The sequence below is a fragment of the Watersipora subatra genome, chromosome 11, assembly GCF_963576615.1.
Source record: "Watersipora subatra chromosome 11, tzWatSuba1.1, whole genome shotgun sequence".
NCBI lineage: Eukaryota > Metazoa > Bryozoa > Gymnolaemata > Cheilostomatida > Watersiporidae > Watersipora > Watersipora subatra.
This window is the reverse complement of record NC_088718.1, coordinates 9,085,050-9,099,152: the sequence shown is the minus strand read 5'-3', so window position 1 is coordinate 9,099,152 and position 14,103 is coordinate 9,085,050. Positions and strand designations below refer to the sequence as shown.

General features: G+C 36.1%; 1 protein-coding gene across 1 annotated transcript in view; it reads left to right on the top strand.

Annotated features, from left to right (window-relative positions):
• Positions 1-14,103, top strand: part of LOC137407792 (condensin complex subunit 1-like) — a 58,098-nt gene that overhangs the window by 10,226 nt on the left and 33,769 nt on the right. Inside the window, exons 6-12 of the mRNA XM_068094174.1 lie at positions 137-258; positions 1,265-1,388; positions 4,006-4,153; positions 6,284-6,445; positions 6,875-7,045; positions 10,405-10,545; positions 12,128-12,225. Of these exons, the coding sequence (XP_067950275.1) occupies positions 137-258; positions 1,265-1,388; positions 4,006-4,153; positions 6,284-6,445; positions 6,875-7,045; positions 10,405-10,545; positions 12,128-12,225 (966 nt within the window). The remainder of the gene's footprint in view (positions 1-136; positions 259-1,264; positions 1,389-4,005; positions 4,154-6,283; positions 6,446-6,874; positions 7,046-10,404; positions 10,546-12,127; positions 12,226-14,103) is intronic.

Sequence of the window (14,103 nt, the reverse complement as noted above, 5' to 3'; positions counted from 1 at the left end):
CTTGAAACGACATTTAGTTAGAAAATAGTCTGTTATGAATCCCGCATCCAAGGCAGTAGCTTGCAATGACGTGTAATGATTTACTTCTGTGTTTCTACATGTTATCTCATGCAAGGCTGTCTTCTTATTCTGTCAGCTGCGTGGGCAACTGCTGCTTCAAGCTCCTGCAGAATCCTGCCATTTCGAAACACAAGGATTCAAAGGATGAATGCTTTCAGCTGCTGGCATCCCTCATCAAGCGCCACAAGTATAGCCTAAGTAAGTGATGGGCCGGGGGAGGGGCACTTCATTTTCTCATTGGCTGGCAGTGCATAGCCTTAGGATTTCTGCCTGTGCCTGACATCTCCCTTACAGTTGTAGAACTACACAGGGCAATGCTTTCCTGTAATGCCGCTCAATATAAAGGCTTTGTCCATTTGATCAAATGTCTGTTATCATCACTCATCAAGTGCCAGTTTTATAATACCACTTCTGCAGTTTTCATATTGCCAATTAGTCTGCAGGTTTCTTACTGAAAATCTGTCTTATGGCAGGAGTTGCCAATTTTCTGCTTAAGTGACGCAGTTGATATTTTGGAACAAAAAAAAAATGTTGAATGATCAGCATATCCAATATTTTGAACATTTTTACTTAATGCCACTAATAACCCAAATAAATGTAATGCAAGGGGTTATGAGAACATATATTTTGCGTTTTTTGCTAAAACACCCGCTCAACTTATTTTATCATATGAAAGTTTTATAGTGATAATGATGTTGAAGGTGAAAATTCAAGAGGAAATTTATAGTCTGGAAATATTAAAAAGCTGGTCAAGATAAAATAGCTTTCACTTCCTTGAAATTAAGCCGTCTCTCCATTGCCTACACTTCTGTTTCATGTTTCTATGGCGACGTAACAATAGCAACCTTTCATTAATTAAATCTTTGAGACTGTGTCTGCCTCCTTGCAACTTTATAATTCAGTTATTTTATGCATTTTATTCTTATGCATAATTTTCTGAGTTATTTATTGAGGAGTTGGCATCGGATTTTACACTGAGGAACAAATTAAGTGCATTACTTAGTATTCTAATGGAATATTAAATCCAACATACAATGGTTTTAACATACAGACCTTTGAAAGTTCATATATAGAGACAGGCTTGTATGTCAAATTTGTGAGAAACATTGCTGTATACCTTTGTGATGTTTTCATGGACTGACTTGATATTCAACACTAGCCTCTCTCTAGTCGTGTCACAGATAAGTGGATTCCTCGTTTCTAGCCGCTGCCATCCAGGCAATGGAGAATCTGAAACTGTTTGAACATATGGCCCCTCTCATGGCTGAAGGAATGGCGGTTGTTGCCAGGGAGTTTTCCTTCCCCAAGACTGCTCAGGACCTCCTCAGGTTGATCTTCTTAACATTTTATAGATGTTAAACACCAACTTGCCCAGAATTTGTGTAGATTTTATCAAAAAGTATCGACATTTTTCTATAATTGGCCATCGTTGTTGATGTTTGAGTTGATCTGATTGCCAGAGTGTTTTAAGGTTAAAATCGGCAAATACTGATCTCAGAAGAAAACTATTTGCGGAATGATGTCACTAGTTGCTATCGCTGTTATATTTTGTATCGACTATTGTATTTAAGTTGGAGCGTTAAGGGTCTTTATTTTGTCAGTCTCTTTGCCACTATAAAACTCATCGTATTTAAACCATACCTGTCACGTACAACTTTTATTGTATTTACTAGGTAAATCAGACACGCTGACTCCGATTTTGTACTCAAAATAAAGATTAGTCCATTAATTTTCAGAGTAATGAAGGCATTTTATAGCGTTTTAATATCGGTCTCAAAAACAACACGATCGGCACAACAAGCTCCGCCCATAAATACGTGACGTAACCTAGCTTTTTAGGAAGAGAAGTTGCGTAGGGATGTTTTGATCGATTTAGAATAATAGAAATGGGTGTTTTAAAATCCATTAATATCTAAATTCAGCCTTGAAAATAATCTGTTTTTTCTGAAAGGTAGGTTAGCTATTTAACATTGCATATTTAAAAAAGCGCGATAACAACGCCAGCTTGTGATAAAACCGCGCTTTTTGAGCTCATTTTTCTTGGCGTCCAGCCTATTTAGACATCATGTAACAATCTACGAGCAATTTTAAATAGTTTATATACCTTTCATAAAAAACTGCGATTATTTTACAGGCTGGATTTAGATAATAATGGGTTTTAAAGCACCCATCTCTATTCTTCTAAATCGGACTAAACATTCCTAACTTCCTTTCCTGCGAAAGCTAGGTTTCATCACATATTTATGGGTGGAGCTTGTAATGCCAATTGTGTTGTTTTCGAATTGGATATTGAAACGGTTTAAAAAAGCTTAAATGACTTTGAAGGTTAGTGGACCAATCTTTATTTTGATTACAAAATTGGAATCAGCGTGGCTGATTTACCTAGAAACTACGATAAAAGTTGTACGTGACAGTTATGGTTTAAGTTTGATCTGTGCGTTTTAACCGTGATAAAGTTTTGTCGATTTAAATCTGAAAACATCCTGGTAGTCAGATCACCTCAAACATCAAAATCAATCGCTAATTATAGAAAAATACTAATAATTTTGGATAAAATCTACTAAAATTAAAACTTTGTGTAATTTATCTTTAAGTGCTTTTCCCGCTGTTAAGGGGTTTTAAGGAAACTTCGTGGCTCTGCTGCATGTACATATAATCGTTGTAAGCGACCAAGAGTACGTACAGGAAAGACGTAGCGTCACTAAAAATTATTCCAAAGCTGTTATATTACAGCTTCCTGCTCTAGTTTCTAATTAAACAAATACATGTAGGTTAAGATAAATGTGTTCCTATCAACTAAATAGAACCAGTATTTAGGATTGTCTTATCTCGTTATTCATGCAAATACCTGAATGACTGTGGAATATGAGTGCATCTATTCGGCAGCACTCGCTTTTTACAAATTTCGTCTGTATAAGCAAATGGTTTCATCAAAGTGCACTTGCTTCATGAACAAATTTTTGGCCTTCTTTACATTAAAGTCAGACGTGTCAGCATTGAGGTAGAACTGAATGGAAACATAGTTTGAGTGCCTTGTAAAACACCAATGGTGCTAGTTTGACTGCTGAGAGCATTATGTATACAGTCATATCTTGATATACAAACTTAATGTGTTCTGGAACTGAGCTCGTAAGTCAATTTACTTTCGCGTCTCAAGGCACTATTTCCTATATAAAATAACCAATTACAAATTAATTCATTACCATACTATGGAAACACCACCTAAACAGGATACTACGGTAGAAAAATGTGTTTTTAATTGTTGTAATTCAGTACCTACAATATCTATTTAGTTGTTAAAATACCCATAAAATCTAACATCGCTATTTACACTACTGTATGGAGTTTTTTTCCTTCGAGGCAGGCGTTGTGGATAGTGGTCGTCTGAGAGAGATTGGAGAGAGTGCGTTCGGTATTTTTTAGTATGTTTCCAAATATATAGAGAGTTCAATTAAAGGGTGGCACTGTATTTTCCAACCGTTCTCCTGTAGTGGTGTTCTATCATAGGTGGGACTCAAATAGAGGTTTCGTAATCTACATGAAGGTAGCTTACTATAACGCATACATGAAAATAAATTTTATTCTTAAATTACACAAAACTTAATTCTAATTTTGTTTACTTCTCTATCAGCTTGGCTCTTCTTTGCTCGCTATTGTATTTGCTTTCACTTTTAGCTGGCCTATTGAAAACTTTTTTAAACTGATCTGTTGAAAAAGACTGAGTGATGATGTTCTCATAAGCGACCAGTTGCATACCACTTGGTGGCTGCATCAAACATCGGCGCGTATGCTCGTATTTTAAATTTGTCTCCTGTTGCACTCATATGTCGAGGTATGACTGTAGTTATTTAGATGGTCTCTCAGTTTACATGTATGTATAGCTAACTACACCAAAACTCTACTTAGCACTCTGCTGATGTAACACCTATGTTGCATTATGTACAGGGAGATCAGCTCTCTAAGTGCCGAATATCTACAGAGAGACAGCGCTGCCAGCAGATCTTGCTCTACCTTCCTCACTGAGCTCGCCGAGATGGTACCTGATGTCATACTGCCTGTTGTTTCTGTTCTTTTGCCATTCCTCGAGAGTGATGTAAGTGTGACTACACCTCAAGCTTTTTTTGGGAGTTTGGCTGAACTTAGCCTTCGATGAATAAAAACTGGTTAAAGTTTGACTTGCAACAAAATTCACATTACAGTTATTTAATATGAAAAGATTCACCATGTCTTACTCTGTTGTGTTGAAGGTGCAAAATATCTAGAAACGTGATTACAAGCTCTTAAAAGCTCAAAAACGAACAATTAATCGCAACCACACGAGACTGCCATAGTTTGGGTTCTCTTTCCAAAAGTGCTCATATGTGATGTAGTTGTGAGAGATGGTTTCTGTTCACACTTTCATGCAACCTTATTCATCGAAATATTTTCACAAATATTCTTCACGCATTCAATAAAACCATGTCTATTGTTCTTACGAGTCTGTTTTATCGTCAATGTAATGCTTTCACTTTTAGCACTGATATATTATATAACTTGCTGTAAAAATTCATTTAATTTTTTAACCTTACCTCGAAGGAGTACATATCATTGTCTGATAATCATGACGAGCCTGTTGGTCACTTGTGATGATCGAAAAGTGCTACAGAAATTATTTGTGAAGTATTGGGTCACATGATCAGATTACGACTTGCCGATTAGATCAAACCGAAACAAAATTGTAAAGTAGCGAGCATCTATATTTGATATGGGGTCTTCGGTAAAACCCGAATGTGTTTGTCATAAACTAGTGCTACGATAAGTTTTATATTGAGCTTTTTATTAGCCTTTCAATTCACGTGAGAAAATCACGTGACAGGACAATAAATAAATTTCATGACTACGTCAGAGAAATAAAGAGATTCCAATCTACGACGACTTTTCGTTTTTGAGCTTTTAAGAGCTTGTAATCACATTTCCACATATTTGGCACCTACAACACAACAGAATAAGACATGGTGAATCTTTTGGTACCAAATAACTGTAATGTGAATTTTGTTGCAAGTCAACCTTTAACATTGTGAAGTCTAATCACGTAGATACAAGAAGGTCTCCTGGGCCTTCATTTTGTAGACTATTAACAGCGCTCCGTGTGATGCCACGCCCGAGTAAACTCAGCTGTGTAGTTTTAAAATAAGTGTTGCTATTAAATAAATAATTTACTAAATTTGCTCTCTTTGTGCAGCGCATGTTTTCAAAATAATTCCAAAGTTTCAAGTTGGTTTGAGTATTATATCTTGAGATATTGCCAAAAGACCGAGAGCACTTCTCACCAACTAAGAAATGAAAAACGGCTGCTGGCAGAACATTAATTTATGATGACACTCTGGTTAATATTTTTGGTGACAAAAAGTCCAAATTAAACAAAGGTAGAAACCTTCTCATCAGTAACAAAAGCTTGACATTAAAACTAATTGTTTTTCTATTCATATCAAATATACACTCTATCAGACTCAGTGTACATAACAAATGCACACTCTCCATCAGACTCTGTGTACATAACAAATATACACACACTCTATCAGACTCTGTGTACATAACAAATATACACTCTATCAGACTCTGTGTACATAACAAATGCACACTCTCCATCAGACTCTGTGTACATAACAAATATACACACACTCTATCAGACTCCGTGTACATAACAAATGCACACTCTCCATCAGACTCTGTGTACATAACAAATATACACACACTCTATCAGACTCTGTGTACATAACAAATATACACACTCTATCAGACTCTGTGTAAATAACAAATATACACACTCTATCAGACTCTGTGTACATTACAAATATGCACACTCTATCAGACTAGGTGGACAGCAATCATTCTTCAGTTAGCTCTAAAACATCACTTCTTTGAAAGAGTGTGATAAGAAACTATTTACTCTATCTGATTTCTGTATTTTTTTCGTTGGGTTCTGCAAGCTTGGAGCTTTTTAGCTTTTATCGTAAAATAAATTATTCTATTTTAAGTACTTTCACAGTCAATGGAAAGTTATAAATACTGTCTAGGATCAGGGGTTCTGCTTGTATGTACAAGACTTTGCTTTAAAGTGTTGACAAACACTCAGGTTAATGAAGTTAATACACTCAGGCTAATGAATATTCAGCTACACATGGGACACACTTGAACTGCCAAGTGACCTTTCACTCCAATAGGTAGTACTTCGGTTTTATAGCCGCACACGATGAGGAATGCGATGCTCGTCGTTCTCGGAAAGCTTATAATGAACCTGCTGACTTCAGATGACCTCTCTGAGAACAAAAAAAACCTGAGAGAAGAGTTCCTCGACACACTCTGTGAGCACGTGCATGACGTGAATGGATTCGTCAGGTGTAAGGTGAGACAGCGTGGATTATTCATTAGTTGCAGTATTGAACGTGGTCACCTGTCTAAGTTATTCACGTTTCTTGACACTTGCAAATATTATTTCTTTGTTATCGAATCATGTACATTGTATGCACGGTTTCTTGCCCTCAGCCTAAGAGATGCCTATTTAATACAATTCTGATCGCAGTTTATAGTTGATGGAGAATTTTAACAATTCCAGTATAGTAGCTACATGAACTTATTTCCGTGAAATCATTTTACACTGCAAGAAATAATAATTTAGGCGTTTTTTCAATGTTCAAGGTCACACAGATGTTATACGTTTGGTGTGTCATTCTTTAAAAGGATGACAAAAATATTAAGAGTTAATAAATAACATTAAAAAAAACAAATATATAATATTAAAAAGATGACAGGGTATTTTGTGTCTCTTTGATAGGCGCTGCAGGTGCTTTTGAACTTGGTTGAAGCGAGGACACTGCCTATCTCCCACCATGTAACCGTAACAGCGCTGGCTCAGGGCAGGCTCATGGACAAACTAGCCAATGTTCGGAAGAATGCAATGCAGCTGTTGATAGTCCTTATCTCCCACAATCCTTATGGAGCCACAGTTAGTACAATCTTCCACATTTCCTATGGACATTTTATACGGAGCATCTGCATTAGCTGCATCAGCTTGGTCATCATACCCGCGAACAAAGACAGCTATGACAGAATGCTCTTCAATGCTCTGATGATTTTTATGTTCAGTCTTTTCAAGCAGGCCAACTAGAGTAACTCACAGAAGAGTAACTCCATGAATTTGATTCGATCTTAAAATCTGGCCAGTATTGAACAAGCAAAGATATGACGGTTGCAGATGGATTTTGAAACTTGCTGACAAATCTAAAGCGTACTACAATTTCTTGCAGGATGGCGCTTAACAAAGGTCTATTTTTAATATAGGATAAAAATGTAAGAAATCAGACGGCGCTAGCAAATTTTTTTGGATTTTTCTGTTTAGACAGCTATAGAAAGCAAGTTTGGATTTTTATCCAACATTTCATACTACATGTTAGACCAAAAAGGTATTTTTGGTATTATGGTATAAAAAAGAGTGGAGTGGAAGTTGGCAACCTCTGCTCAATAATGCTGGTTTTAAAAATTTGTTTTTATTAGGAACAGTTAGTGGTACCTCTCTAAGTTATCACAGTTGAGCAATCCTTGTATTTTCATCATTTGTTTTTTCCGTAATCGTGTTTTCCTCTCTTTACCGAGTACATGTTGAGAGCTAGTAAAATGCATCTGTGTAAAGCTGTACCCCATGTTTAGCTCCTCCGTTCAGACAACAAATATAAGCAGTTTGAGTTTGCTCAATATTACTATTAACCCTAATCACACAGGAGTTTCTAGTTTGTGGGAGGGAGATAAGTTATTCAGTGCATGCGGACTACCCTGTGTTGTAAACAACCAATGTTGGCAATGCTGACTAGTTGACCATGCAGCTGGGCATCAATGGGTTGAACAATGCCATATCCTGGGTTTCAAGTCGTTGTTATCCAACAGATAATATTCAGATCCTATACAGTATGCCCTCGAGTTGCGATGACCATGTTATACAATTTTTTCGCCTTCATGACGTAGAGCACAATGCTTTTTTGTGACCTCTCCATTAGAAATATTTTTTCCCACATGATATCGGCAAAAATTTCTCTCGAAATTCAAATTTGGCTGTCGGTGTGCTGAATACGTCAGAATAACAAATATGCCGATATGCTATTCGCCGAAATTCCTCCCACAATGCATGAAAAAATACGATATTTAATTCAGTGTTATTCGTTGTAGTGAAAATGAATCCGGAAACAGATAGTGATAAAAATTTAGCCGATGGAAAAGGTGAAGTTCAGTAAAATAGTTTAAAATACATACTCAAACCTAGCTTTAAGTATGTGTTTAGTAAACTAAATTCATTTAAGTTAATTTCAACATTTATGTTATACATCTACCTCGAAGGTAAGAACGCTACGGTATGTACTCCATGTAGTACATTGTAATGTTAAATTTTATTGCAGATCATAACCACTAGATACATTAAAGTTACTCTATGTGTAACTATACAGTAGTTACTAAGGTTAATATATAATTTTGTTGCTAATCCCACAACCAAACAAGAGTGAAACGATTGATTGGGAGAATTATGATAAATGCACATGTGCACACAACTCCCAAAAAATTATCCGTTAACGGCCGTCACCAAACCTTTGCAACGAAATCCTATCAACAAATTTAGCTATTTTTCAGTAAAGTCGTTCAAGTATAATAATGATACAAAACGCATATAAAGCTATTTAAATATGTTACCAAGCCTTTGAAAGGTTACCGCAAATTCCTAAAACTAACCCATCTGATCGGATTATACATAAATAGACAGATTTATTAGGACGAAAATCGTCACAAAACGCTTGAAAAGCTTCGTTTAATAAAAGTTAAGACCGGAAATTGAAACGCCGAGTGACAGGGAACAGAACGATAAAGTCTTGCCACAAATCGCCACAAAACGCTTGAACAGCTTTGTTTATTAATAGTTTCGACCGACCTACGAAACGCCAATAAAGCCGTGCGACAGATAGTAGAACTGTTTATACTGTGTACTGTTTGAGGCGTAGACTGATTTACAGGTACGAAAATATGGTACACAGTTTATCAGCCTGCGTTTTTGTCCAATTACCGAAGGTTTTTCAAATTATCTAGAACATCAGCCAGATTTCTTTACATCTTATCTACAAGGTAGGGCGTTACTACAACGCCCTTTTATGACAAGAATATTTCTTTATTTCACTCCAGTTTGCATAAAACTTCCAGACGCGTAAATGCCAACGCTTGCTCTCTGTTACATATCGCTGTCAAAACCATTCTACATTCATCACAACACAACCAACTTTCAAACTTTATATTACACATCAGTTTGCCGTTTAACTTTTAATATTGCATTTCAGAGATATAATAAACATATTTCATTATTGCTGTTGTTAGTTAAATTACGTACAGTAGTTTAGGTCTACAGCTTGAATTAATATTTATTTTAACCAACAACCAACTTTCAAATTGTATATTACACGGCAGCTTGCCATTTACTTTTAATATTGCATTTCAATATAATAAGAGATATAATAAACATATTTCATTATTGCTGTTGTTATTTAAATTACATACAGTAGTTTAGGTCTATAGCTTGAATCAATATTTATTTTATTATTGTAAAGCATAAGTTTGAGATAGTTAATTATTTATTTTATTAATATTTATTTCTGTTATTTCTGTTGCGCCTTTTTAGAGTCGTGCTCCCTCAAATTTATTTTATACCATCTCAAACAAGTCTCATTTACATTACACTCTGTCAAATCCTGCTGAGAAATACTTTTTCAACAACCAACAGTACCCTTTTTTTTCCATTATTACTTTGGTCGTGGGCTGTATGACAGTGGGATTTCTATTTTTTAATATGCACAGAATACATACAAAATTTTGATGATTTTTACCAGGAGGTGTTTGCATTGGATATCTAATATAGGTTTCTATACCGCTCTGTATGAAAGTTTTGCCTTACGTTGCCAACACTGGAACAAATTAAAAAGTGTATGGTGAGGGTCCACTTTATGTGATGTGATTTAAAGTTATCTGTTCTCATCGGATCACACCTATAAAAAAAACATTGCGCAAACCTTATAACTTGTGCTAAAAATCATTTTTTCAAAGTTTGCTTTTTGCCATTCTGTGACTATGTCTTGTAAGAGAGCTTGTTACATCTTACAACTACAACGCGCTATTAAGAGCAGATGACTCCAAACTGCGATTGTGGCGCGGTGACTGTGAATCTGTTAATTGTTATTCGGCGTTTTGTGAATTTCGAGTATATCCAGTAACATATGTATAGCAATAAACTTCAACAAAAAATCTTTTGCTCGTGTCAAAGTTCACCTGGTCTTACAGTTGTCAGACAAGGATCTAGACTCGGATCTTGAGAGAGAACGAGCGAAGCTAGCAGAGCTGAGGGAGACGCCGGGCAGCAAGACACTTCCAGAATCTGCTGTGATTTCTCCTGGAGAGAATTGGGAGGCCATGCTGCCTGAGGTACACTTGTTTATATATTTTATGTTGGTTTCTGCTCAATGCTTGGATGATGTCCAATACAGTCAAAGTGCCTGTTATTGTCTCTTTGCCTTCACTTTAACCACTTGCGTACCGCAACTCATAGTACGGCTCCGCACAGCGTTTGTGCATGGCCCAGAGTCGCGAGGTGTGACTTTAGTAGGCTTCCTACCAAACATTTCTGATTAGTGAGTAGTTAGTTAATTAATTAGCTTATAAGATCTGTACTTATGTGGGAGGAAACAATTATCTGCTTGCGTTGAGCCAATAAAAAATGTTTGCAACCCAACTTCAGCGTAGTTCGCTTTACAACAAGGCTAATTTTTTATTGCATTTCCATTTTAGCAATGATCAGCCGTGTCAGACACATTACAGCTGCGGAGGTTTCACTAATTGTAGATCTATGAACTTTGAGAGTGATTTTCAATAAGTAATACTACTACTGAGAGTGATTATCTTATTTTGGCCAGTAATAATACTGCCGTAAGCTGTAACAGTACTCAAACATGCTCATGGTAGCTGAAAATGTGTTCGAGCTCATTCCGCAACACATTTGTAACCTGTTTTATGGCGTCAGCCGATGTAAATTCTTATGCTGATTTTGTATTAAATTATTTTTATAGACCATGTGGTACAACAAAAGTTATGACAGTTTGTATGTGGCCTTGCCAAACATTAGGTTTTCCCCAAAGACGTAATTATTTCCCGATGAAGAAATTAATTTAGATTAGAGAAGGTGATAGAGATACAGGGCTAAACTGGTTTAGTCTTGTAGAAATTTAACTTGACTTGTATAAATTATCATAGTTTGTATACATTTTCTGTTTTTATATTTCATTTTTCTACGTTGCATTATTAATTATCACCATTCATTTTTAATGGTTGATAATAACAATTTATGCAGATATACATTTTTATTTGGTTATTTTAAGTCGTATCTGTGTATAGGAAAGATATGTACATGTATATAACTTGAAATAAGCAAATAAAATGTATGTGATGTCATCATATCTGTACAGATTGTTATCTTTAACCATTGAAAAATGAAATGTTCAGAGTTTAACAAATTCAAAAACATAACTTTACATCTGTTTAGTTTACGTATTTGAGATCAGGATAAAATGGGGATTAAATTAATATATAATTTATGGTTATTGGTTAAATTCACAATCAGTAACCATATTGTATATAAGAGTTTTTGTTTTCCACCTAAGGGGTCCTGTATATTTTGCACACCATTGTATATTACCTCTCTGCCATATGTTCCATCTCTGTCATATACTACTACTCTGTCATACATTACCTCTATGTCATATATTACCTCTCTGCCATATGTTCCATCTCTGTCATATACTACATCTCCGTCATATATTACATCTCCGTCATATATTACCTCTCCGTCATATATTACCTTTCCGTCATATATTACCTCTCCGTCATATATTACCTCTCCGTCATATATTACCTCTCCGTCATATATTATCTCTCCGTCATATATTACCTCTCCGTCATATATTAGTGCTCATCTCTCCGCTTTCTATTCCTGTTCCTTATTTAACGATAGACAAAGAAGGCTGTGGAGGACTACATAACAGATAATCCTGATTGGGAGGACGCCGCCAATGAGGAGTCATCCCTTGATGAGAGTCTTAACGCTGACAGGTAGTTTTAAGCTTCTCCTTAAGATGTTCTTTTCGTAGTCCGATTGAGTTCATACTTGGAGTTTTCTTCTCACAAAGCAAGTAGTTCTATAAGATAGTGTTCTATATGGTAACTCCCACTACTCAACCTTCAGCTAGACATCCAATTATAGTGGTCCCGATGAGACTTTTTAGGTAGGTGGCACCATCACAATTGTTAGTGATATGTTTCTATGTTTCTTTCACTCTAACAACGTAGTAGCTAACACAAAACTTTTCAATTTGAAAATGATTGACAAATCATAGTCAAGTTTAAAGGTTCAGGATCGATATAAAGCAGCGGCAGAGGTTCAGTGGTTAGTGTACTGGCATATAATCAATAGGTCAGGAGGTCAATAGGTCATAAGTTCGAATTACAGAAGATCTATTGGTGGTGTTAAGAAGAGCATCTCGTCACAATTGCTCCTATGCCAAATCTCGTTGGCAAATGCTGACAATCACTAATGTTACATGCTACAAGTTTTTGTCATATTTTTCATCTTCGTAGCATGTAAATAGTTTCAAATGTTGCATACTTAATTCTTCGAAGCGATTCAAGGGGTGTTTTTGAAAACATCGTATCAACAACGAAGTACTATGTATGTTGTAAACATCAATACTCGTATTATTGCATAAATATTTGCTATCGAAGGTTTGATTTTCATCATCTTTATTGGCGACGGCCTTACAGCATCCCTACACAGCTCTGTTTTCAACGCATGCGTTTTAAAAATATCATCTCCGAAATAAAAAACATCTCCGAATTTGAAAGAAAAATTTTCATTGACATTTGATCTTAAACCCATTTTAATAGTGTCAGCCGCGATATAAAATATGCGCCCCGCTGTAGTTAAAAGCGCAACAGGCTAATATAAAAAACGCGGCTTTGTGGAACAATTTCTTTGTAGCATGTAAACTCGTCAGCTACAATCGATTGGGAGTTGTGTGACCACTCCTGCGTAACATGTAAATTGGCCCTCCTCATTCCTACGATCAAACCACTACATTAAACCTAAAAAAATCGTAGCATGTAACACTAGTGAATATATTCTGTGTCAGGGTGTACCATTTGCGATGGCAACCCTTAAAGATTGACTTGCAACAAAGTTCACATTACAGTTGTTTGGTATCAGAAGGCTTACCATGTCTCACTCTGTTGTGTTGTATGTTCTAAATATGTGGAAATGTGATTACAAGCTCTTAAAAGCTCAAAAGCGAACAGTTTATTGCAGCCATCACAAAAAAAACGTCGTAGTTTTGAATCCCTCTCAAAACGGTTCAAACGGGGCGTATTTGAACATGATGTGGTTCTGTTTACACTTTCATGCAACCTCATTCGTCGAAATATTTTTACAAATACATTTCATGCATTCAATAAAACCATGTCTATTGTCCTTATGCGTCTATTTCATTATCATCGTAATGCTGTCTGAGCACCGATATCTCAAAACCTCGCCTAACAATTAGATTTAATTTTTCAACTTTAACCGATAGGCTAAACATGAGGAGCCTGTTGGTCACCTGTAATTGTCGGAGAATATGGGTCACATGATCAGCTTATGACTAGATGATTAGACAGGCTGAAACGAAACTGTAAAGTAGCGAGCATCTATATTTGATGGGGACTTTCCGGTCAACCCCAAAGCGTTTGTCATAAACTAGTGCTACGAGATATGTTATATCGAGCCTTCTATTGGCCTTTCATTTCACGTGATAACATCACGTGTCAAAACAATAACCACGTCGAGTTGAGTACGCCATCGAAATAAAGGGATTCTCACCTACGGCTGTTTTTTAACTGTTCGTTTTTGAGCTTTTAAGAGCTTGTAAACACATTTCTACCTATTTTGCACCTACAACA